Source organism: Scyliorhinus canicula, chromosome 7, assembly GCF_902713615.1.
Source record: "Scyliorhinus canicula chromosome 7, sScyCan1.1, whole genome shotgun sequence".
In the NCBI taxonomy this organism is placed as follows: Eukaryota; Metazoa; Chordata; class Chondrichthyes; order Carcharhiniformes; family Scyliorhinidae; genus Scyliorhinus; species Scyliorhinus canicula.
The window spans coordinates 58712320-58738326 of NC_052152.1; the positions used below are offsets into that span (position 1 = coordinate 58712320).

The window sequence follows — 26007 nt, forward strand, 5'->3', positions numbered from 1 at the left end:
AACATTTTTATTGGCCTGGACTACATAAAGATGTAGATACATTTTGTCAATCATGTCACACATGTCAAGTGATAGGGAAACCTCGAGCAGTGATAAAACCAGCACCCTTAATACCCATTCCAGCATTTGTGGAACCTTTTACAAGGTCCTAATTGATTGCGTCGGACCGCTTCCTAAAACAAAAAGTGGGAATCAATATCTTTTGACTATAATGGATGTGTCTACTGGGCTTCCAGAGGCCATTCCAGTACGTAATATTACAGCTAAAAGGATTGTGGAGGAATTACTTAAATTCTTTACTAGATATGGACGACCCACAGAAATACAATCGGATCAAGGATCAAATTTTACCTCCAGGTCATTCAAAGAAGTTATGGATAGCTTAGGAATAAAACAATTTAAATCAACTGCGTACCATCCAGAATTGCAGGGAATGTTAGAAAGGTGGCATCAGACATTAAAGACAATGATGAGTGCTTAGGGCTTATTGTCAAGATTATACAGAGCATTGGGATAAAGGAATTCTATTCGTACTGTTTGCAAATAGGGATGCACCTAATGAGTCTACCAAATTCAGTCCTTTTGAACTAATTTTTGGTCATGAGGTAAGAGGACCACTTAAATTGATTAAGGAAAAATTGGTGAGTGAGAAATTGGAAATTATATTATTGGATGACGTGTCAAATTTTAGGGAACGATTAAATAGAGCAGCTGAATTGGCGAGACAACCTTTAAAGGTTGCACAAAATGTGATGAGCCGGGTAGCGGACAAGAGATCCAAAGTTTGTAGTTTTGCCAGTGGAAATAAAGTTTTAGTATTGTTACCAGTGGTAGGTGAGCCTTTAAAAGCAAGGTTTTATGGGCCTTATCAGATTGAAAGGAAATTAAGTGAGGTGAATTATGTGGTTAAAAACCACCAGATAGAAAGAAAACTCACCGTGTGTGTCATGTGAATATACTTAAAAGATACTTTGAAAGGGAAGGAGTGAAAAAGGAGGAGGGTTTAATGATTCTAACTTAAAAATGGCATCATTGAAGTGGGTTGCAGCCAATGGAACTCACCCATAGTGATGGTACCAAAACCAGATGGTACCCAACGGTTGTGTGTGGACTATAGAAAGGTTAATACAGTTACAAGAACGGACTCTTATCCTATCCCATGTTTGGAGGATTGCATTGAGAAAGTGGGACAATCAACTTTTATTTCCAAACTGGGTTTACTTAAAGGTTACTGTCAGGTTACCTTCATCTGAAATGGTGAAGGAGATTTTAGATTTTGTGACTCCAGACGGTATATACCAATTCAAAGTTAGGCCATTTGGTATGAAAAACGCCCCAGCCACATATCAAGGGTTAACTAACAAAGTTGTTCAGGATTACCCAATTGTACAGTATACATTGACAATCTGGTAGTTTTCAGTCAGACATTGAAAGAACATTTAAAACATGGGATGGAGTTCTTCGATTGACTTCAGGAGGTGGTGATAAACCTAACCAAAAGTGAATTTGGAAAAGCCCAAGTCACTTTCCTTGGCCATATAATCGGACAGGGTCGAATGGTCACACGGGATGTGAAACCAACAGTTATTGAGGAGTTTCCGATACACTCAAGACGATAGGAACTAATGCGATTGCTTGGCATGAGTGAATTTGATTGAACATTTGTGCAAACGTTTTAAGACCATAAGACCATAAGACATAGGAGTGGAAGTAAGGCCATTCGGCCCATCGAGTCCACTCCGCCATTCAATCATGGCTGATGGGCATTTCAACTCCACCTACCAGCATTCTCCCCATAGCCCTTAATTCCTCGCGACATCAAGAATTTATCTATCTCTGCCTTGAAGCCATTTAGCGTCCCGGCCTCCACTGCACTCCGCGGCAATGAATTCCACAGGCCCACCACTCTCTGGCTGAAGAAATGTCTCCGCATTTCTGTTCTGAATTTACCCCCTCTAATTCTAAGGCTGTGCCCACGGGTCCTCGTCTCCTCGCCTAACGGAAACAGTTTCTTTGCGTCCACCCTTTCTAAGCCATGTATTATCTTGTAAGTTTCTATTAGATCTCCCCTTAACCTTCTAAACTCCAATGAATACAATCGCAGGATCCTCAGCCATTCATCATATGTTAGACCCGCCATTCCAGGGATCATCCGTGTGAATCTCCGCTGGACACGCTCCAGTGCCAGTATGTCCTTCCTGAGATGTGGGGCCCAAAACTGGACACAGTACTCCAAATGGGGCCTAACCAGAGCCTTATAAAGGCTCAGTAGCACATCGCTGCTTTTATATTCCAACCCTCTTGAGATAAATGACAACATTGCATTCGCTTTCTTAATCACAGATTCAACCTGCATGTTTACCTTTAGGGAATCCTCGACTAGCACTCCCAGATCCCTTTGTACTTTGGCATTATGAATTTTCTCACCGTTTAGAAAGTAGTCTATGCTTGGATTCTTTTTTCCAAAGTGCAAGACCTCACATTTTCTCACGTTGAATTGCATCAGCCATTTCCTGCACCACTCTCCCAAACTGTCTAGATCCTTCTGCAGCCTCCCCACTTCCTCAGCTCTACCTGCCTGACCACCTAACTTCGTATCATCGGCAAACTTCGCTAGAATGCCCCCAGTCCCTTCATCCAGATCATTAATATATATGGTGAACAGCTGCGGCCCCAACACTGAACCCTGTGGGACATCGCTGGTCACCGGCTGCCATTCCGAAAAAGAACCTTTTATCCCAACTCTCTGCCTTCTGTCAGACAGCCAATCCTCAACCCATGCCAGTAGCTCACCTCGAACACCATGGGCCCTCACCTTACTCAGCAGCCTCCTGTGTGGCACCTTATCAAAGGCCTTTTGGAAATCCAGATAGACCACATCCACTGGGTTTCCCTGGTCTAACCTACTTGTCACCTCCTCAAAGAATTCTAACAGGTTCGTCAGGCACGACCTCCCCTTACTAAATCCATGTTGACTTGTTCTAATCCGACCCTGCTCTTCCAAGAATTTAGAAATCTCATCCTTAACGATCGATTCTAGAATTTTACCAACAACCGGGGTTAGGCTAATTGGCCTATAATTTTCCATCTTTTGTCTTGATCCTTTCTTGAACAAGGGGGTTACAACAGCGATCTTCCAATCGTCCGGGACTTTCCCTGACTCCAGTGATTTTTGAAAGATCTCAACCAACGCTTCCGCTATTTCTTCAGCCACCTCTCTCAGAAATCTAGGGTGTAGCCCATCGGGGCCAGGAGATTTCTCAATTTTAAGACCTTTTAGCTTTTTTAGCACCATCTCTTTTGTAATGGCAACCATACTCAACTCAGCCCCCTGACCCTCTATAATTTTTGGGATATTACTCATGTCTTCCACTGTGAAGACAGACGCAAAGTACTTATTAAGTTCTCTAGCCATTTCCTCGTCTCCCATCACTAGCCTTCCGGAATCAGTTTGAATTGGCCCAATGTCTACTTTGGCCTGTCGTTTGTTTCTTATGTATTGAAAGAAACTTTTACTATCATTTCTTATATTACTGGCTAGCCTGCCTTCATATTTGATCCTCTCCTTCCTTATTTGTCTCTTTGTTAACCTCTGTTTGTTTTTGTAGCCTTCCCAATCTTCTGATTTCCCAGTGCTTTTGGCCACTTTATAGGATCTCTCTTTTTCTTTGATACATTTCCTGACCTCCTTTGTCAGCCATGGCTGTCTAATCCCTCCCCGGATAATCTTTCTTTTCTTGGGGATGAACCTCTGTACAGTGTCCTCAATTATGCATACAAACTCCTGCCATTTTTGCTCTGCTGTCTTCCCCACTAGGGTCTGCTTCCAGTCGATTTTCGCCAGTTCCTCTCTCATGCCCTCGTAATTACCTTTATTTAACTGTAACACCATTACATCCGATTTTGCCTTCTCTCTTTCAAACTGCAGACTGAACTCAACCATATTATGATCGCTGCTTCCTAAGTGTTCCCTTACTTTAAGATCTTTTCTAAAGTCTGGTTCATTACATAGCACTAGGTCCAGAATAGCCTGCTCCCTTGTGGGCTCCATGACAAGCTGTAAGTGTTTTGTAGTGTGATTGCTCCACTGATGGACTTGCTGAAGACCCCTAAAAAATTTCAGTGTACAGTGGACTTTCAACAGGCATTTGACTGCCTGAAATCTGTGATAACCAATGCTGTTGTGTTGGAGAACTACAAGGGACTCTGTGATCAGATTGAATGAAAGTATCTGACTTTAAAGAGAAATGCCGAGGCATAGAGAAATGGATGGATCGTGCAGAGACCTTCTTGTTCAAAGAGACTGTCAATTGAGAAGGATTTCAGTTGGAGGAAGAAGAACGAAAAAAAAAGAACTATATTATTATACCTGTTTGCGTGTTGTTTTTTTGAAACGAAAAAATATGTTTACTGTGTGCATTTCTTAAAGGATCGTGAAAAGGTGAAAAATGAAACCATCTTGAAGTTGATAGTTTTTTTTCTTGGGGGGAGATGTCATGTGAGAGTACCTTTAAGAACTGGATGTTTAAGAAATGTACCTTTAAGAAATGGGTGTTGATGAAATGAAAATAATGAAATGAAAATCGCTTATTGTCACAAGTAGGCTTCAAATGAAGTTACTGTGTAAAGCCCCTAGTCGCCACATTCCGGCGCCTGTTCGGGGAGGCTGGTATGGGAATTGAACCGTGGTGCTGGCCTCCCTTGGTCTGCTTCAAAGCCAGCGATTTAGCACTGCGCTTTTTCAGTGATGTCAGAGTGTGGGTGGAGCTGGGCTGTCTGTCAGCTTTTTACTTTTATTTTAGGCTGTTTGCTGCAGGGTGTGTTTTAGTTTTGTTTATCGTGCTAGAACTGAAGCCAGACAGAGCAGGTGTACTGTTGATCTCTGCCATGAAAAGACTATCTCTTGATCATTTGGTGAATTCAGAATTATAAATGTTCTCAGTAGTGAATGTAAACCTAATGTGCTTCTGTTAAAAGGTGTTTCCTTTGTCTTCTGGATGTTGTTTGGGAAGTTATAAAGGATTACTTAGTGTTGTATTCTTTGGGGGTTGTATTTGAATTGATGGTTGCTAAGATGTTCACTATGTTTTAAAAAGGTTAACTTGAGTTCATAGAATAAACATTGTTTTGCTTTAAAAAATACTTTTCCATTTCTGCTGTACCACACCTGTAGAGTGGGCAGTGTGCTCCCCATACCACAATCTATTAAAATGTGTGGGTCAGGTGAACTCCATGATGCACTTTGGGGTTCTCTAAACCCTGGCCCATAATAATGTACAGTGTTATAGTTAAACGGGAAGACAATGTAACTGACTATCTACCAACCCCTTTTTTAAAGCTTCAGTGTTGTGTTCAGATGATAAAGCAGTGATCCCCATCCAGCATCTTGAAAGGTTGTCTCGAGATTGTAGTTTGTGTGCATAGCTAAAATGTTAGTTTGACGAATAAGTGCTCGTTCAGCAGAAAGTGTCAGCAATGCCAGTGCAAAACTGTTGTGTATGCTACACAAAGTAAATATTCTGCATTTAATCTTCACAGTGAATGGTATAAAAATCTTATTCCCAATCTATTATTTTCTGTGGATATTGAACTAAACTGGGAAGGTTTCTTGAAATACAGTATTAAACGTGCTTTCTTTCTTTTGTTACAGTATGGATGGTGCAGACCTCTGTTTTGAAATTGTGAAAAGGGCAGATGCAGGTTTTGTTTACAGTGAAGCTGTAGCCAGGTATGTACTTGATCATTTTGAATCAAAGGGTATCTTGCCAACAAAATTCTAATCTTAACATGGATTCCATATGTGTTATTCCTTGTGTCTGAATAAAGCTTGTAGTCTTGCAGTTGAAGTAGATGCTTTATTTTGAGTTCATTCCCTCTCCAGCCTTTATACTATGTTACTATGTTACATCTGAGCTGCCTGTCTGTCCTGCTCACCAGCTGCCATCCCTGTGAAATGCCGCTGACATCCTGTTTGTCTCTATTTATATCTCTCCCACGCTCCCTCTAGTGCTTGCTCAGTTGTATTGCATCTACATTGACCCCTTGTGTAAATACACAGATAAACAGATCACTACATCCCCCCCTTTTTTCTTTACATATTTTCTGTATAGTGTTAAAGGAAATTGTAGAACACAGTTACATTACTTATGGTATGTATATCTGCACAAGTGGTGATGATATTGGTTATTATACAAACCAATTAATACTTGAGTCCAACCTTAATAAAACATGTATGAGTCCAAATATTATGTATTTGTTCAGTTGATTTTTTTTTCTGTTGTTGACGTGATATTGATATTGTAACTTCAATGTGAATTTTGTCAGTGTTCTTGTGTTTTAAGTAACCAACAATTCATCACGAGGTATTCGGATGGTCGAACCACTGATGTTGACTTTTTTATGTGCTTGTGGTATCGATTTTGTGTGTCATCTGCATTGAAAGCTTGATTGTGCTTGCTTGTTCTGGAGCAGATGTGAATTCTTAAGATTTGTTGTCATGCCATGGCATGTTTGTAGTCTTGTCATTGTTTTTCAGTGTGCTGTGGCATTGTTCTTCATGTGCAGAGTTGTACCATGTTGTACAGGTCGTTGTTTCATTGTTGTTTCTGTCTTTGTTGTTTTCGTTGTCGTTCTTGTTGCTGTTTTTGTCGCTTCTGTCTTTGTTATTTTTATTGTCATTGTTGTTTCTGTTGTGCTTGTTGTTTCTGTTTTTGTCATTTTTGTTGCGCTCAATGAGTGTGGGATAATTTGAGTAATTGTCACAGTTATTGGTGTGAGTGTCCTCTGTGGTATCTGCTGTTTCATTGAGCATTTCTTGAGGATTGTGAGAATGATCTGATGTTGCATTGCTGTTGGTGACACCAGTCATTTGTGATGGATTTGATTCCTCTTCTTTGCTTTCTCAGTGCTCATCTTCTGGAGTCATTTCCGGTTCACTTGAATCATCATTGATTTCGTGGTGCTCCTCTTTTGGAGTCAATTCAGGTTCACTTGAATCATCATTGATTTCTTTGTGCTCCTCTTCTGGAGTTATTTCTGGTTCATTTGAACCACTGTGGTTTCTTGGTGCTCCTCTTGTGGAGTCAAAATTGTCACAATTTCATTCTCTTGTGGGTCATGGTGCTCCTCTTCTGGAGTCAAAATATTCAAGATTTCTATTGACTTGGTCTGTCTGGACTCTTGGTGCTCCTTTTCTGGAGTTAAAATCTTCATGATTTCATTTGATGTGATCTCCCTGGACTCATGAGTAGCCCTCCTCTGCTATTGAGTGCTTCTGTGCAGATGAGCTGAGATCTGTTAGTGTCGCTATGATCATGGATATCCTGTATGGGAATTGTGATTTCTTCATCACTTGTCTCACATACAGTGGGTAGACATTCAGTGTCTTGTTGGTTAAATAAGCTGGGTAGTCTGTCATAGTCTTCTTCAGGTGGCTCAAATAAGATGGGTAGACTGTCATAGTCTTCTGGTGGCACAAATAAGCTTGATAGACCTTCATGGTCTTGTTCATTCATGGACTTCACTATGAAGTCTTGAGTTGCTTCCATTTTGGAGTCTGACAACGTGCTCTCTGTGGAGTCTTTCATCGCTCTCTGTGGAGTTGTGCAGTGGTCTCGCTGTGGAATCTTTCATCGCTCTCTGTGTGGAGTCGTGCAGTGGTCTCGCTGTGGAGTCTTTCATCACTCTCTGTGTGGCATCGTATTCTTCTTGGATATTTGACAGGTTGCTGTCATCCAATGTATCAACGGCCTGCCATGGCATCATGGTATTGGATTCATCTACCATGAGTAGAGTAGTGTTGAGCTGTGCACCCGTTTTGCTGATGCTGTGATCAGCAGATCCGGATAACTCGGCCATGTCTGAGGTGTATTGTTCGATAAACAAATCATCTTTTTGTTTTGGAGTTGTCATTGTGCTCTTCACTTTGGGTGGTGCAGACTGCTTGTGCCAGGGTGTTGTGAAAGTTATTTTCGACTGCTGGTGTAAGTTCAGGCATTGGTCTGTTTTTTGAGGGAAGAAAATTCTGTTTAGTAGCTTTAAAAATATATTTTTTTTGATTTTCGGGCATTTCCCTTTTAAGGGGGCATTGTCCAGGTCTTGTGACGTCATGGCGCTCATGACGTAAAGTGTAGAAATCGATTGCGCATGCGCAATTTGATTTTCCTTTATTGTGCTCATTTTGTTCAACTGCCGCATGCGCAGAACGGTTTTCGCGCAAAATGGATGATTTCAACTGCGCATGCGTGGCTTCGGTTTCCTGCGCATGTGCACACACAGAATTTTGTCTTTTGTTCCCCGGATATTGTAAAATGTGCCCAGACGCCATTTTAAAGTGTATTTCAGCGTTTTTTCCTTGTAAAAAGTTAAAGTCACCTTTTTCTTTCGATCTGGACTTTTCAATCGCGATTTCTAGAATTAACCCTTTCTGTTCTGGCAATGATTGTTTGAATTTTGCATCACTTATTCCCTGTGCACTTTGGTCTCCAAGCATTGAATGTTTCAAAGCAGCATTGTTACTGGTGTTACAGGACTGTTCAAATTTTTTCAGTATTACTTCGAATTTGGTCCTATCTTCACCTTCACGTATCTAAAGCAATTATAGATTTCTCTAGCTTCATGACCCACTGTTGCGAGTAGCAGCGCTATTTTCGTTGCGTCAGAGACTGTTCAAATCATTAGCTACGATACATATTTGGAACATCTGTTCAAACCTTTTCCAGTTATTACTTAAATTACCGGTTGTGTTCAGCTGCGGTGGGTTTCCAACCAATTTCATTGAATTAGCAAAGTCTTCCCACGTCGAATGATCGGTACGAGTTTTCTTGCCATTTTGGTTTTTCTTTGTCTGCATTCTGAAGTCTCCTGGAACCATGTGTTATTCCTTGTGTCTCAATAAAGCTTGTAGTCTTGCAGTGGAAGTAGATGCTTTATTTTGAGTTTGTTCTCTCTCCAGCGCTTGTACAATGTTACATCTGAGCTGCCTGTCTGTGTCCTGCTCACCAGCTGCCGTCCCTGTGAAGTGTCGCTGACTTCCTGTTTGTCTCTATTGATACCTCTTCCTTGTTCCCTCTAGTGCTTGCTCAGTTGTATTGCATCTACATTGATCCCTTGTGTAAATACACAGATATACCATAGTTTTGAATCAATTCATTACTACTAAAATACTGGTGTAACGTGTTGGTGTACCAATGTGTTGCACAACAGTGTTGCAGATGACTGGTTTGTGTTCTCATTTATTTGCCTGTGAAGGATTTTTCTTTGCATAGCAGAATTGTAAACATGCTAGTAAAGAATGTGACCAAAACATTTCCATACAAGGTGCTAGAGGAACATAGAAAATACAGCACGGAACAGGCCCTTCGGCCCTCGATGTTGTGCCAAACATTTGTCCTAGATTGAGAACAAATTAATCTACACCTATCATTCTACCGTAATCCATGTACCTATCTAACAGCTGCTTGAAGGTCCCCAATGTTTCCAACTCAACTACGTCCACAGGCAGTGCATTCCATGCCCCCACTACTCCCTGGGTAAAGAAGCTACCTCTGACATCCCCCCTATATCTTCCACCATTCATTCTTAAGCTTATGTTCCCTTGTAATGGTTTGTTCCACCCGGAGAAAATGCCTCTGACTGTCTACCCTATCTATTCCCCTGATTATTTTATAAACCTCTATCAAGTCTCCCCTCATCCTTCTCTATTCTAATGAGAAAAGGCCTAGCACCCTCAACCTTTCCTCTTTCCTCGTAAGACCTACTCTCCATTTCAGGCAACATCCTGGTAAATCTCCTTAGCACCTTTTCCAAAGATTCCACATCTTTCCAATAATGAGGCAACCAGAACTGCACAGAGTATTCCAAATGTGGCCTACCAAGGGTTTGTACAGCTGCATCATCACCTCACGGCTCTTAAATTCAATTCCTCTGCTAATGAACGCTAGCATACCATAGGCCTTCTTCACAGCTCTCTCCACTTGAGTGGCAACTTTCAAAGATCTATGAACATAGACCCCAAGATCTCTCTGCTCTTCCACATTGCCAAAAACCCTACCGTTAACCCTGTATTCCGCATTCATATTTGTCCTTCCAAAATGGACAACCTTACACTTTTCAGGGTTAAACTCCATCTGCCACTTCTCAGCCCAGCTCTGCAGCCTATGTCTCTTTGCAGCCCACAACAGCCGTCCTCACTATCCACAACTCCACCAATCTTCGTATCATCTGCAAATTTACTGACCCACCCTTCAACTCCCTCATCCAAGTCATTAATGAAAATGACAAACAGCAGAAGACCCAGAATTGATCCCTGCGGTACGCCACTGGTAACTGGGCTCCAAGCTGAATATTTGCTATCCACCACCACTCTCTGACTTCTATCGGTTAGCCAGTTCGTTATCCAATTGGCCAAATTTCCCACTATCCCATGCCTCCTTACTTTCTGCATAAGCCTACCATGGGGAACATTATCAAATACCTTACTAAAATACATGTACACTACATCCACTGCCAGTTTGGGCTCAGTGAGGAAAGAACAGAAGTCCTCTCGAAAAGGGGGAAATGGAATAAATAGATGGAGAGGAGATACATGAATCGAGTTCCCCTGATTAGCTATTGTGCACCTCTTGTTGGATACTTAAGAATTAACATACATGGCATTAGAATGCACAGCTTTGCTTGCCTTTTTTTGGGAGTGGTGTACTACAGAGAAAGAATGAAGCAAAACGTACAGAGATAAATTTGATCATTCACACGGGGTATATATTTATTGTATGAACTTGTAACAATTATATACGAGCTTCTGATATTTTGATTTGCAATTCAACATTATTATACAGGCTTGCCAATGATGAACAATTCTGTTTATGGCACTGATGCTTGACTTAGAGAGAAAACTGTGAACACAGAAGTGTAGAATTAATCAAATGCTGTGAATGTATAAAAGGTTATTAACATCTGATGGTAAATTAACATTTCAGCTGGAATTTCTGCTAAAACATTGATTTTTACTTGGTCCTTTTATCTTTTCCCTATATTTCTTTTCTTTGGTCCTGGGAATCACTATTGTTTATTGCCCAACCCTAATTCTGCTTCAAACCTTGAATCAACACTATCCCTATGATGTAGGTATAGCTATAGTTCTGTTAGATAACAGCTTGATATTACGGAGTGGCTTACTAGGCTATTTTAGAGGGAAGTTAACCGCAATGCCGTGGGACTGGAATTACATACATAGGCTGGATCAGGTATAGGTGGCCGATTTCCTTACCATAGAAATTTTACGTGCAGTAAGAAACTATTCAAGCCATCGTGCCTGCACCGGCATGAAAGAGAAAAAATAAATTAGCTGATCATTTTGATTTCTTTTTCTGGCCCATAGCCTTCAGGTTGCAGCACTTCAGATGCAGATCCAGTACCTTTTAAATAAGTTGAGTGGTCCAGCCTCAGCCAGCAACTTGGGCATTGAATTGCCCCTTAGTGCCCAAAGGTTAGGTGGGGTTACAGGGAAGGGGTGGGGGATTGGGCCTAGGTAGGGTGCTCTTTTGGAGGGGCAGTGCAGACTCGATCGGCCAAATGGCTTCCTTTTGCATTGTAGAGATTCTATGAATTCCAGACGCCCACCACACTCTAGGTGAAATAGTTTTTCTTCATGTCTCCTCTAAGCTTTCTACCAATCACCTTAAATCTATGTCCGCTGGTAATAGTTTTTCCTATCTACCCTGTCTAGGCTCCTCATTATTTTGTAACACCATAATTAGGTCACCTCTTAACCTCTTCTGTGCTAAAGCAAATAATCCTAGCCTATACAGTCGTTCCTCATAGCTGAAATTTTCAATGCAGATTTACTTCCCTTGTCAAGCACATTACTGAATCAGATGGACTTTTAAGACAAATTGATAGTTTCAGTCACCATTAGTGTTGCCATATTTTTATTCTATATTTTCATTCCCCCCTATCAACTTAATTTAGTTTCCCCAACTGCTGTGTTGGGATTTGAATTTGTGTTCCAGGCATCTTGAGTATTCATCGAGTATCAAAACCATTATGCTGCCTATATCAGAATTGTTTAACCCGATTTGATATTTCTCTTGAATAATAATCCCCAGAAAATGATGCTGAAGAATGTTATAAACTATTTTGGTACATTTAACGAACCCTATTCTGAAACATCAAATATTAAGCACTTAGACTCTGGGAATGTACTGTGTGTTTTTGTTAAATATGAAAGATATTAATTGTGTGATAATTTCAACATTCTGGCATGGATTCTGAGTTATAAATATTGGAATTTAAGTTTCTTCCCTATTGAAGACGGGTGGGGTGTGGAAGAAGAGAGGATTGTTCTTAATTGGCCTGAGAATCTAAAATAATCATGAATAAAAGGAAATAAAAACATTCAACGAGTATATAGTAGCCTTGGATGATGTCAAGGGGGCACATTGAGCTGGCAATTGGGGAATGTACAGGACATTGCAGAAGAATTATTAAATAATGATTGCATTTTGATGGTCTTGAGTGGAGAAATGTGCAGGACAAGGTCCATAGGAAAACAAATATCCCATAAAATTGCCTTATTTACTTCCCATTGATGTCCACCCATGCATTTGGGTTGGTCTAATAATTGATCCCTACTTAACATTGACATAGTTAAAGCTTTGTCCCAATGTACTCAGCACAATAGGGAGAATATGTCTGTTTAAAGGTCCAAGGTTCACTTTAACAGTGTTTGCCACATAATTCATGTTTTGTGGCCTTCATGCACACGTGATATATCCCCCAGCACTCCTATTCCCACCCTCCATTCTTGCTTTTTAAGTCCCTGGTCTCCATTGCCAACACTGGACACTTCTTCAGATTCTCCTCCTCCCTTCACTCCCATTCCCCCACTCAGCTCTTGCTGTTGCCGGCACTGACCAGCCTATGCCACTAGATGGTGCTTGATCAATCTGAAACCAGGAAAATCATTTTCCTACATTTACAGTACCTGTATTGTATCATTGCATTTTAAAAATACTTACTGATTTTATTTTAAGTATTTCAGCTAGAAATGTTCATTTCTGACAGTGCATGTCCAGTATAGAATTTCAACACGTTTTTCAGGTGGCACGGTAGCACCGTGGTTGGCACTGTTACTTCACAGCGCCAGGGTCCCGGGTTCGATTCCCGCTTTGGTGACTGTCTGTGTGCAATCTGCAAGTTCTCCCTGTGTCTGCGTGGGTTTCCTCCGGGTGCTTCGGGTTCCTTCTGCAATTCCCGAAAGACGTACTTGTTAGGTAAATTGGACATTCTAAATTTGTGTACTCGAACAGGTGCCGGAGTGTGGCGACTAAGGGATTTTCACAGTAACTTCATTGCAGTGTTGATGTAAGCCTACTTGCGACACTAATAAAGATTATTATTATTATTATTAAATGTTTGAAGGAATCAAACTCTAATTTTGACATTTATTCACTTCAAAGTTGTTTGACCTAAAGTAGTGGTTTTCAGGAACACAACAACTTTGAAGTTAGTATATACTGTAATTAATGAATATATTATATTTGTTGAAGTAAAAATACGTTGTTTCTCCAATATTCAATGTAACTGTAAGGGAGACACATTTTGCAACCTAGGAAGAATTACTCAGCAAATAACTGGTTTTAACTCAAACCCATATTCTGAATTTATATATGTACCAACAATGCCCTTCATATTTTGCAAGTGCTGTTATTGGAATTATCCTTTAAAGACATTGGTACTGCCAATCTCAGAATGGTTGCATAATGCTTATGGTTCAAACATTCAGCTCGATAGAAGCCAAGAAGTGGTTGAGGTAAGAACAGAACATTTTGGAAATGCAGTTGGTCAATCAGCATCTGTAAATAATTGGTGTATGTTCTTGAATTTTGGTTGTTGCTAATAATGTCTTTGCTTATATGTTAGTTTGATACAAAACTCTGAGGCCACACATGGCTAAAATTGATTCTGTTTTCTGATGGATAAAGAATCCACTGTCTTTATTTTTTTTTAAAAAGAAAGCATGAGCAGAATCATGGGCTTGGTGTTAAGATTTGCGGCGTTTTCGGGCTATAAAATGAACGTTGGGGAAAAGCGAGGTATTTCCAGTGAATGCTTTGGGGCAGGAGGCCACTTAGGATGGTGGTGCAAGGAGGGGTTAGTGCGGGTCAGGGGAAGTTTGCTGGGTTAGAGGAGCTACAGTTGAGGTTTGAGGTACCATGAGGGAGTGAGTTTGGATATTGGCAAGTGTGGGACTTTGTGCGCAAGGAGCTGCTTTTCTTCCCTTAGGTACTGTAAAAATTGTTGGGGGGGGGGGGAGTAATGGTAGGATTGGGGATCATGTCTGGGTGATTGGGAGGGCAGGGCAGGGCCTTGGTGAACGGGATCAAGCGTAGGAGGGAGGACGGGTTGGGGAGTAAGATAGGGTGGTGACTTTGATGCAAAGTAATGCGTCAAGTGAACTCAACCGCCTCCTGCGCAAGGATGAGTCTCATACAATTTAATTTGGTGCTCAGGGTCCACGTGACTCGGGACCGGATGAGTGAGATTTTTTCGGAGATAGAGGACAGGTGTGGGAGGTGGCTGGTGTACCATGCCCATAAGATCTGAGTTGGAGAGCTCTTGGGAGGCATTGTTTGGGAACCTAGCGAGGATTGTAGGGGTTGAGATGAAGCCGGACCCTATGGTGGCGATTTTTGGTGTGTCGGAGGTGTCCGAACTGCTGGAGGGAAGGGGTCCAATGTCGTGGCCTTCGCCTCTCTGATTGCCACGCCGCTGGAGGTTGTTATGGCATCGTTGGAAGACTTGTATGGGTTTCTCAAGTTGTAGGAAATCAAATTAGCTTTTAGGGTTTTGAGGTATGGTGGAAGCTGGTCATTGCTATGTTTGAGGAGCTGTTCGGTGGGGGGGGGGGGGGGGTAGCGAAGCAATGTAGGAACTGTATACTTTGTTGGATGTTATGTCTTTATTATGTTGAATATGTTTGAAATAAAATATCCTTTTTGAAAAAGGAATTGCAATGTTGCAAAATATTCTGGGTGGAATTTTCCCATATTTTTTCAAATTGTTCTGCTCAGACTGAGAACTGGCATGGAGCCAGCGTCAAGGTTGGTTCCACAGTGATCAGGGCGCTATCTTTAAAGGGTGCCCTGTCAGCACACAAACTGAATGGCTCCCAGCTGCTCTCTCTTGTCTCCACCACCACTATTGTAAATGTTAGGGCCCCCTCACAAGCATCAGAGCCGCTGCCCCCCCACCACACCACAGCAGAAGCTATGACCCCCCCCCCAAACCCGAGCAGGCTCTTGGGCACTCTCCTCCTCTCGTAAGCGGAACCCCTCCCCTGGGGCTGTTCAGAGAACCCTTGTCAGTACTGCCAGGTGGGAAGTACCAACCTGTGGCAGGGACAATACCAGGGCATTGTCCAGGCATGATCGTCTCCCCCAGGGGCTATACTTGACTTTGCGCCCCTGGGGAACCTCTCCACAGAATCTTGTTTTTCAAAATCTATTGTAAACCCAGGTTTGAATATTCAGTGGGGGGGTTCATGCGGAAGAGGAGCTGACTAATTTTATTGAAATGCATGCAAAACCATCAAAATTAGGTTCTCATCCCACAATGAGGGGTTTCCCGATTCTCTTGGATTTTCCGCCCATGTTGCCGATTCTGCCGACTGCTGATGTGGGCTCAAAATCGCAGTCTCTATATTTTGATTGATATATTAAACAAATGCTCTGCCTGCATGTCGTTTCGGTGAACATGACTCTTAATTTTAATTATCTGTAACCTTGTATTAAAATTGAGCAGAAAGAACAATTCCTATGCTCATTTGTTCAAACTGCTCAATAAGCCAAATGATTTGCACGCAAAAAGTGACTTTAAGTAAATAGTAGATATAATTTTCCATGGTGTCATGATTAACCCTAAATCAACATCACAAAAACAGGCTAAGTAACCAATCATTTTGCTTGCTGTTTGTTAAACTTCGCAATTCCGAAATTAGCTTCAATGTTTGTCTTCCAAAAAAAGTTAGCAATTGCCTGTAAAGCCGTATCTGCGAGGTGCTATAGAAATGCTAGCATTTTTCTTTCCATCTCATCTGTCCTTATTTCATTCTTCTCATTAATAGCTTTGATGAAATTACTTTGGGCACGTTGTTCCGGCTGTTCACAGCCGTAGGATCTTCTGGTCCTGAAGACGGTGCACCCCTGCCAGGGCTTTCCTGACAGCATGGGGTGGATTCAAAGAGAAATCCCAATGACAGCGGTAGGACCAGAAAATCCCGCTACCAGCCAATGGCAGATTGCCACCCGCCACTAAGCAACACACCGCGGAGGGCCAGAGAATCTTGCCATTCAACTGTTCTTTTATATTTATGTAGATGGACAAAGTAATGGGAGTTGTTCATAGTGAAATACCGCTCACCACACACCACTCGCCAAACTTCTCCTTACCCCTCTACTTGTTTGCTGGCCTTTTTCCAGCTCTGTCCTTGTAACCACATTTCTCCAATTCCTAGTATAATTTTTGCTGCAAGTTTATTCTATATTTCACCAAATGCTATTGAAAATCCATGTACACTGCATTCTCTTAATTTTTAAATTTGTTTCTTTCCAAAATATTAAACGGTTGGTCAAATACAATCTTTCTTTTCTTATCTGTGTTGATTAACCCTAACTAATTCTAATTTCTCTGCATGCATAGAAATTTTAACCTGAATTATAGATTCCAGGAGCACATAAAACCAGTCTGAGTCCGGCCAAGACAGTATAAAAGCAAATTACTGTGGATGCTGGAATCTGAAACGAAAGGGAAAATGCTGGAAAATCTCAGCAGGTCTGGCAGCATCTTGTCAGAGCTTTGACAAAGAGTCATCGGACTCGAAACGTTAGCTCTTTTCTCTCCCTACAGATGCTGCCAGACTTGCTGAGATTTTCCAGCATTTTCCCTTTCGGCCAAGACAGTTACCTGGCTGTACATGATTCTGCTGGAATATCTCCCAGCCAAGTAATAACATTCAATAATAGTTTCACTTCCATCCCATATGATTCCATTACTCTAAAATGCATCTCCTCTGTGAAACCTGAGTATTTATTTCGTATTCCTGCCATAAGTTCAGTCCCCACTCTAAATGTGTTTCTTTAATCTCTAGGCGAAGCGTTCTTGTTATTAATGTACATACCGAAAACCTTTTGTTTGCTTTTTTCTGCTTATTTTCTTCCTTTCACCCTTAGCTTTACTAATCTTTTTTATTATCTCGCCTTTAAATGCTAAATACGTTTAGTTAAAAATTTGATTTAACCTTCCCATTAATCTATGAAATCATTATTTTCAATGCAGTTTTTTTTAATGGAATGTACTTGCCTTGGACCATTCTACCTCTTGTTTAGTATGGATCATTCTATTTCAGTATTTTACATTCCTGGTAAATGTTAACCTACTTTCTATCAAATCTGGGCAAAGTTTTTGATGTAATTTGCTTTTTCACAGACCCCCTTATTCCTCACTTTTTAGCTTTCAGTTCTTGGTGTCTTTAATTATATTTTGGTGTATATTCTGGTTCACAGATGTTCTCCTACCTTTAGATAACCTACTTATTCTTGTGCCCTTATTCAAATGATGTTTCATAACAATGCAGATAGATCTGAGAACAGGTAAACTTCCTCTCCAATGATAAAATTAGTGCAGTATGAAGTCGAAAATACCCTTTCAAGATTTGTTTAGACACGTTTTTGGTCATCTATCCTAATTATTTTCTTTGTGACTTGGTTTTGACTGTTGTCTACCAACTACTGTAATATTTCTGTTGCGCCGACTGTTGTTCAGTTGTGAGCTTAGTTGTTTGTGCATGTTTTGTGTGTCTATCTCTGTCTCTACCCAATCAGTGAATGAGAATTAAATTTGCGCTCAAAAGGTTCAGCCCTTTTTCACAGATGCCCTGTATTACAACCTGAATTTAATTTCAAATATAATGGATTTTAACTTTGACCAGCTTAATACTACTTGTGTCAGAACAATATTTTGTATGTCCTTCTATTGTAAAATGAAACTTCATTCTCAGATGAAGCAAATGTTAACTTGGTGGCCTTTAATTACATTTTGAAACAAAATCCAGAGATTTCAGGTGACAAGCTTGCTGCTCTACCTTCAATAAGAAAGAACCTGCACAAATTCAGGTTACTTGAGACCTATTTGTTATTTTACAATTGTTGATCACTGAGCTAAAGCATTGCTAGCCTAGACCTATCGGTTCTTGTAAAGAACGTTGGTTTCACATAGCATTGACTTTTCCTCTTTCTATTTTGCAGAACTCGGGTTGACTGACACTTCAAACAATTTTTACGTTTTGGGGGAAATCTTAGGATACTTCCCTTACTAGCCCAAATGTTGTATCTAGTTCCCTGACACAAGAAAACAGTAAATCTACTCAAAGTTCTGGCCGTGTTCGATAGCTAAGAACAGGTTATTCCCCAGAGCTGGTGTGTAAGTGACTCTGCTCCCACAGAGTGTGCTTGTCTCTGAATACCCTCAAGTCACTTAGCAAGCTACTAAATTGTTCAGAGGCAGCTGGTGGTGAACAATAAATGCAGTTCCAGCAGCATTAGCTATATAGTTTATTTCCATTAAGAAGCTGTTCCATGTACTTTGCAGGAACTTGGAGGACATGAGCAGCAAGTGGGTATTCTGTTTGATTGGCATTTTTCAGTTACGGCACTCTAGTTTATAAAATTGTCCTCTTTGTGTTGCCAATTAAACATTCTGCATCATTTTTAATGTGGGGGTGGTTTTAAAATAATTCATAATAAAAAGAATCAGTACAGATAGAATTCTGTGTTGTTTTTTATAAGGCCTTAGATTCCTGGGTCTTAGCAAAGAGGCAGTGCTCGCTGCTAACCTTGAAGAAAGCTGTCCATAAAGATCCACCGATCTCTGGCATGAAATCTCCTTTTTCCAAAGTTACTTTCATTCCGACATTAGTTCAATTTGCTCACTGATATCCAGCAATGGTGATATCATCAATAGGCTAAGCAGTCAATTGCAGAGCAGAATTCTCACTTACCGAAAGTAAAAACCACTGAATAACCTTCACTTTTTAATTTTAGAGATGGCAAAATAAAGATTGGATTATATATAACAGAATTAAGGTAGAAGTTGAAATAGAACGCAACTTTAATTTAGAAAAAACATAATTTTAATAATCTGTAGATTTTGTACCATGGAGAAATTTGACATTCCACAAATATACAATAAATTTTCTGGGCCACTGGGGTTAATCGGCAGCAATTAACAACTTGTGCTATTAGAAGCCCAGTTCACCTGATTCAACAAAGTATAACTTTCAAGTGTTTTACATTGAGATTAATGACATAAGAATGGAAACTGTCATCAATTCATGATTTCATAAGTTGTCAATCTGCGGGCACTTCAACTGCACACCCTGTGGATTGTAGTGAATTGCTGACCATTACATGGGGAAATTCTGAAGCTGCTGTTCAGTTCATCCAGAACTAGCTGTCAGCTGCATGGTCACTGCACCCTGGAAATCTGAGCCAGCAGATACATAACACTTGGGTTTGTAAGTATAGTACCCTAAAGATGCACTACAAAATGTCTCTCGCACCTGTTACGTCCAGGAAAAAGATAGGCAAACTGTACTGATTTCCTTTACTGCCTGTCTGTAAGCAGAATCTGTTTTCAATTAGTTTTAAACATGCGGTGGCGTAGTTTTCTAATCTCTTGATTTGTGTGATCCAATTTACTAATAATCTGCAGTGAACTCTCATTATAATTAGCTCAGAAAGTTAGGTTATTTCCTATTGAAAAACCTGGGGGGGGGAGGGGAAGGGGAGGGGGGGAGGGGAGGGGGAAGGGGGGGAGGGGAGGGGGAAAGGGGGGGGGGGGAAGTGTCCACTACTTCCCACTTCATAAATATGCACAGGCGCGAGCGCGGGGGGGGGGGGGGGGGGGGGGGGGGGGGTGGAATAGAATAAAGCACTATAGAAATGAATATTAGTTCATATAATTTCCAGAGTCCAATGAGGAATTCTTTAAACTGGGATTTCAAGGTCAGCTGGCTGAAGACGAGTGGTAGGGTTCACTTAGCAGTTTGTTTGGATATTGCTTAATAAGTAGATACACCGAGACAAGGTCAGTTCTGCAGGTGATGATAGAAAATCTTCCAGGAAAGGTGGGTTTGGGGGAGCTGAAACTTGGTAACTAACTGTTTGCTCAGCCAGGTAGTTTGAGTGCTTTCCAGTTGATAAAACAACAGCCTGAGGAATTTGCGGTTTTCAGTGGTATGTAGAGATTTCGAAATGATCTCTTGTCATGTGACCTCCTTTCTCCACGATGACTTCCAAAAGAGATGGTTACCCAGTGTATGTGTTGTATTTTATATTTTCCCCGCGTCTTGACTGTGATAGAGAAATTCAAACAGCATTCATTAGATAAGCAAAACTGAACTTTATTCACTAATTAGAACTGCTAGCAGAAATGGCAGAAACTTGGAAAGTCGGAAGGCAGTCAATTACAAACTGCGGAGTCCGTCCCAAGTCTGCGATAGTACAGAAAAGAAGGCGATTCTTATACATTATAGGATCAAGATAACATGAATACAGCTTGGTCAGGAATTTGATTGAAAGTAAAACATAAGTAATAATCGTTACAATGGCGTCACCTTGCTGACCTCCAGGGGACTTGAGTTTCATATCATTATCTTGTCTTTGTTTTAAGAAAGGGAAGAAGTTGTTTAGGAACAGGAAGAGACAGTTGTTCAGCTTGTTATGTATTGAGACTACATTTAGGCGCATGATGAAAACACCTTATCTTAGAATTTTAGAGTCACTCGGTTCTTAGGTCAAGTCGACCTCGGCTGTGTATATCTGTGTATTTTGAATCTGTGTCTTAGGTTAAATTCAATTGTACCAAGAAAACTTGACTACTTTTCCCATCATGCCATTATTTGCTTCACACAATACCACATATGGAACTGACTTTGATTTCAGGACTGGTAATATCCCAGTCATTAGTTGTTGGGAGAGTTACCATCCTTTTGAGAGTCTGATCTATGGAAGCCATTGTCTTGGCAGACCCACTGTCTCCAATAGTAAAATGAGCTTATCAGCTGCAAATGCTGTTTCTTTGGTTTCCTTTTGAAATGAGCCTGGGCAGTACTGGGTGTGATATGAGTCAATTAGCAGCTTTGCAAGCATTACTAGTTTGTGCAAGCCTCCTGGTTTTCATGATTACAAGGGGTCTGTACGATGAGGTGCGTGATGCCACTAGCAGAGAAAATATTTATTTTCTTGAAATTCCTGGAGGGAACAAAGGGCCAACCCTGTGGTCACGTGACTTGTAGCAGCCATCAATTTGGTTCAGTGGGAAATCCAATTGACATGAATCGGTATAAAAATAAGGTTCTGAATTGATTTTCATGTTCCAGGGACCCAACAACACCTATGTGTGCACTTTGCTTTTGGCACGTTGACTGCATTTTATTGAAAGACTTACAAACTTGCTTTATACATTCAGGCATCATTCATATTTCCAGATCAGTTACTTTTGTTTCTTACAGTTTTTGTTGGAATCAATTTAATTTGTTTTTTAGAATCCAAAAGGCAAAGCAAAAAATCTTTTAATGACTGAAATACTTGTAGGTCACAACCTACTAGTATTTTGTAAAATGCTTTTCTTTTGCATTTGCCTCATTCAACAAATAAATTCCTTGTGACATTTTCAATTTCTTAAGGATTTTTTTTTAGGGGTTCATGGGATATGGGCTTCACTGGCCGGGTCAACATTTGTTGCCCATCCCTGAGGACAATTAAGAGTCAATCACATTGCTGTAGGTCTGGAGTCACATGTAGGCTAGACCAGGTAAGGATGACAGATTGCCTTTTAAAGGATATAAGTGAACCAGATGAGTTTTAACAACAATCAACAAAGGTTCCATAGTTATCATTCCAGTTTTTAAAAAATTGAATTCAAATTCCACCATCCGCCCTGGTGGGATTTGAACCCTTGTCCCCAGAGCAGTACCCTGGGTTCTCTGGATTACTATCCAGTGGCAATACCACCAGGCCACTGCCTCCCATCTGCCATGTGGATAAACAAATGTTACTGTGTGAATTACTTGGAAAACAATCTTCTAACATCACAAAGTCCCAATCACAGATTATAGTAGTTTTTTTAAAAATCATGTTTACTGGAGTCTTCGAAGTGAAATCCATCTGGAAACTCAAGACTTCAATCAGTTTCCATAACTAGTAAGTAAATGAAAAAAGCTCTGCATATGATTGATAGTATAATACAATAATAGTGAACCATCACTTTTAGTTGGATGAGGTGCTATTAAAAATTAACCATTGTAAAAGTATATGTTGTATTGCCATTAATTGCTTATTTTATTACTATGTCATAAATTGGTCAGTTAAAGTGAGAATTATTATTGTATTACTTTGTTTCCTTGGAAGGCTTCTTTTAAAGGCATGGGGCAGAATCAGCCACCCAAGTTGTAAAGGCAACTGTTTCTTGGCACGTTACATAATTTTATCCAGTGACCAGCTATATTATAAACTGTTTCAAAATGTGATCAAACTCTTATTGTGAGTAGCAAGTTAAAACATTTTGATAATTAAGATATCCTAATTATTTATAGATGTCTATTTGTAAACCTAATAAACAAAATGAGGACTGGTTAAATTATTGTATATGCTTGTATAGAATTTTATGTTAACGAGGGTTGATAAAATAGGGGACATTTTACGCAAGTTATTATGGTAGATGACATTAAAGATCACTTTACAGAGTCTGCCCATCTACTTCGATACTAGCCCTGTGCTCCTAGCTCTTCCGGTCTCTTTGGTATACTAAAGGGGATAGCTGCAAAAGCTGTTTCGAAGACTATAATAACAAATGAAAGACATTTTGTCCAGTCATAGCACAAAGTTTCAATCCTTTAGGTTAGATTATTGTGCTACAATGAAGATATCATATTTTCAGCTACTGTTAAACAGGAAAAATTCAAAAACTTTACTGGGCCTTCTATTTATGGATACCATTCACATATGGAGAGGATTCAGGGAGGAAATGGAGAAGAAGCTGTCAATTCAGTGTCCAAGACACTTTCTAAGTTACTCTGCAGAAATTTATTTTTGTTTTTAGGCAATTTAATATAACTTTGAACAGTACAATTATGATCTTAAATATTTAGCACTTTACTTCTCTAGTTCTTGACTTAATGCAAAAGGTTGTTTATTATGCACTTGAAGTTACTGTGAAAATTCCCTAATTGCCATACTCCAGCGCCTGTTCGGGTACACTGTGGGAGAATTCAGAATGTCCAATTCACCTAACAGGATGTCTTCCAGGACTTGTAGGAGGAAACCGGAGCACACGGAGGAAACTCACGCAGACACAAGGAGAATGTGCAGACTCCTCACAGACAGTGACCCAAGCTGGAATCGAACCTGGGACCCTGGCTCTCTGAAGCAGCTGTGCTAACCACTATGCTACCATGCTGCTATAAATACATCATTAACTTCCTATTGTTTAATATCTTTTTTACACATTAGCATTTCAAGTGGGTTTGCAAAGAAACTTTTCAGTTTTCTGCTATAGAGATGCAGCAGTCATGTTTCACAACAGTGGTGCAACACATTGGAGCAATAACACACAGTACCACTGAACAGGATGCTTAAAATTCCCTTCAAATAGTCTTGACATGCGATAAAGGTGTCAAGCATAAGTCAGACTTTCTGATAAGAAAGGGTAGGTCATTTTAGCAATGCCACTCTAATTGTCTTCTAGGATATGGAATTATGTCCATGTTATGGGACAAATGCAAAGTTTAAATTATTAATATGATCTGTTTTTCACTACTAACTGGAGATGTGCATAATTCTAACCTTTTTTGTATTTGTAGCCACTACATGCGACAGATACTAGAAGCACTACGCTATTGTCATGACAATAATATCATTCATCGCGATGTGAAGGTAAGTTAATTGACTGGTGATGCTGTTCTCTGTAGAAAAAGACATGAACTAAACCACATTCAAGATCAAATATAAATGTTACTCAAAAATGAAACTATTTTGCATAAGACTTTGCAAGCCAAATCTAAAATGTCTGCACATTGCACCTTAACTAATCTGAGTAGAAAAATAGGTCACTACATGTATGGGCCGAATTCTCTGTTCGTCAGATTCTCTTTTCGTGCTGGCAGCACACCTCCACCTGTGGGTTTCCTAATGGCATGGGTGGTTTCAATGGGAAATCCCATGACAAGTGGTGGGAAGAGAGAATCCCACCACCAGCGAATGGCACACTGCTGAGAAACACCCGGGCTGGGGGAGCAGAGAATCCCACCCATGGTCTCAAATGGAATTTTCTTTATGGACAGAGGCTAATTTCTCTTGTGTTGCATGCAAGGTTTGTTGCATGGGTATCAAATTTCTTTTGAGCTCTCATTACTAGTGTTGCACGAAACACCATTGCAGCTGACTAAACTTGTATGTGATTTATTGATGATTTAATGACTGGCACAAATATTATTGGGGTGACCTAAGCATACCAGTGTTTTTTATCATTATATTGCATTATATTACATCTATATTGCATTATATTACATCTATATTGCAGTGCACACAATGGGCTTTTATAAATTAAATCAATACATTTTGGATCAGTGCAAATGTAAATCGTATTATGTGATTTGCACTTGGACTGAAATCAATACGTGAGAGACCAATTTGGCCCAAGATTGCTTGGAGGAACTTGGACAATTATTACTTGGAACTACAAATCAGCTGTTTTGCCCAATGGCATAAAAATATAATAAGAAGTGTCACAACACCAGGTTAAAGTCCAACAGGTTTGTTTCGAATCACTAATTTTTGGAGCACTGCTCCTTCCTCGGGTAAATGACGAGGTAGGTTCCAGAAACATATATATATATTGACAAAGTCAAAGATGCAAGACGATATTTTGAATGAGAGTCTTTGCAGGTAATTAAGTCTTTACAGGTCCAAACAGAGCAACTGGAGAGAGGGATAATCACAGGTTAAAGGAGTGTGAATTGTCTCAAGCCAGGACAGTTGGTTGGATTGCGCAAGCCCAGGCCAGATGGTGGGGGTGAATGAATGCAACATGAATCCAAGGTCCCGGTTGAGGCCGTACTCATGTGTGCGGAACTTGGCTATAAATTTCTGCTTGACGATTCTGCGTTGTCGTGCGTCCTGAAGGCCGCCTTGGAGAACGCTTACCCGGAGATCAGAGGCTGAATTTTCTTGACTGCTGAAGTGTTCCCCGACTAGAGGGAACATTCCTACCTGCCGATTGTCATGCAAAGTCTGGAATGTTTGGACACAAACCTGTTGGACTTTAACCTGGTGTTGTAAGACTTCTTACTGTGCAACGGCGGCATCTCCACATCTTAAAAATATAGGTTAGCCATGATTTCACTGAATTGCAAAAGAGGCTTGAGGGATTGAATGACTTTCTCGTTCCTCTGTTTCTAAATGGATTAATATATCCTTGCCTACAAGTGCAAGGAGTTCATGAACTTATTCAGCACAAAGAAACAAACATTAAATCAGCAGCACTTTCTTGCCGATCTTGATTTACAAAAGAAACCTTCACCTCAGACCACTTCCTAAATAAATTTCTGTCTAGCCTCTTCCATCTGTTCTATCCATGACTTCTCTAAGCTCTAATTTTGGCTGAGATCTGCTTCTTCCACTTTCAACTGTATCCTGACCAAACTCTTGGCAATCCATTTTCCTCTCATGGTCCCCATGATAGATGATGTTGTAAATTGTTCCCACTCCTTGTTCCACTTTTTAAATTAATCCAGCCTTGACCTCCTGCCCTTGCCAACTATTGCATGTCTCGAACTTCACTTTTCTCTGCAGACTCCTTGAATAAATTGCCTCTGAAATCTATTTCCATCTCTACTGACAACGATTTGAGTTGGTCCAATTTGGTTTCTCACCTTTTCCACATCACAGAAAC

General features: G+C 40.4%; 1 protein-coding gene across 16 annotated transcripts in view; it reads left to right on the forward strand.

The window, feature by feature from the left end:
- caska (calcium/calmodulin-dependent serine protein kinase a) overlaps positions 1–26007 on the forward strand; it is a 740678-nt gene that overhangs the window by 213671 nt on the left and 501000 nt on the right. For all 16 annotated transcript variants that reach the window (XM_038802093.1, XM_038802098.1, XM_038802088.1 and 13 more), the window contains exons 4-5: positions 5651–5728; positions 23918–23990. In XM_038802093.1, coding sequence (XP_038658021.1) covers positions 5651–5728; positions 23918–23990 — 151 coding nt within the window. The remainder of the gene's footprint in view (positions 1–5650; positions 5729–23917; positions 23991–26007) is intronic.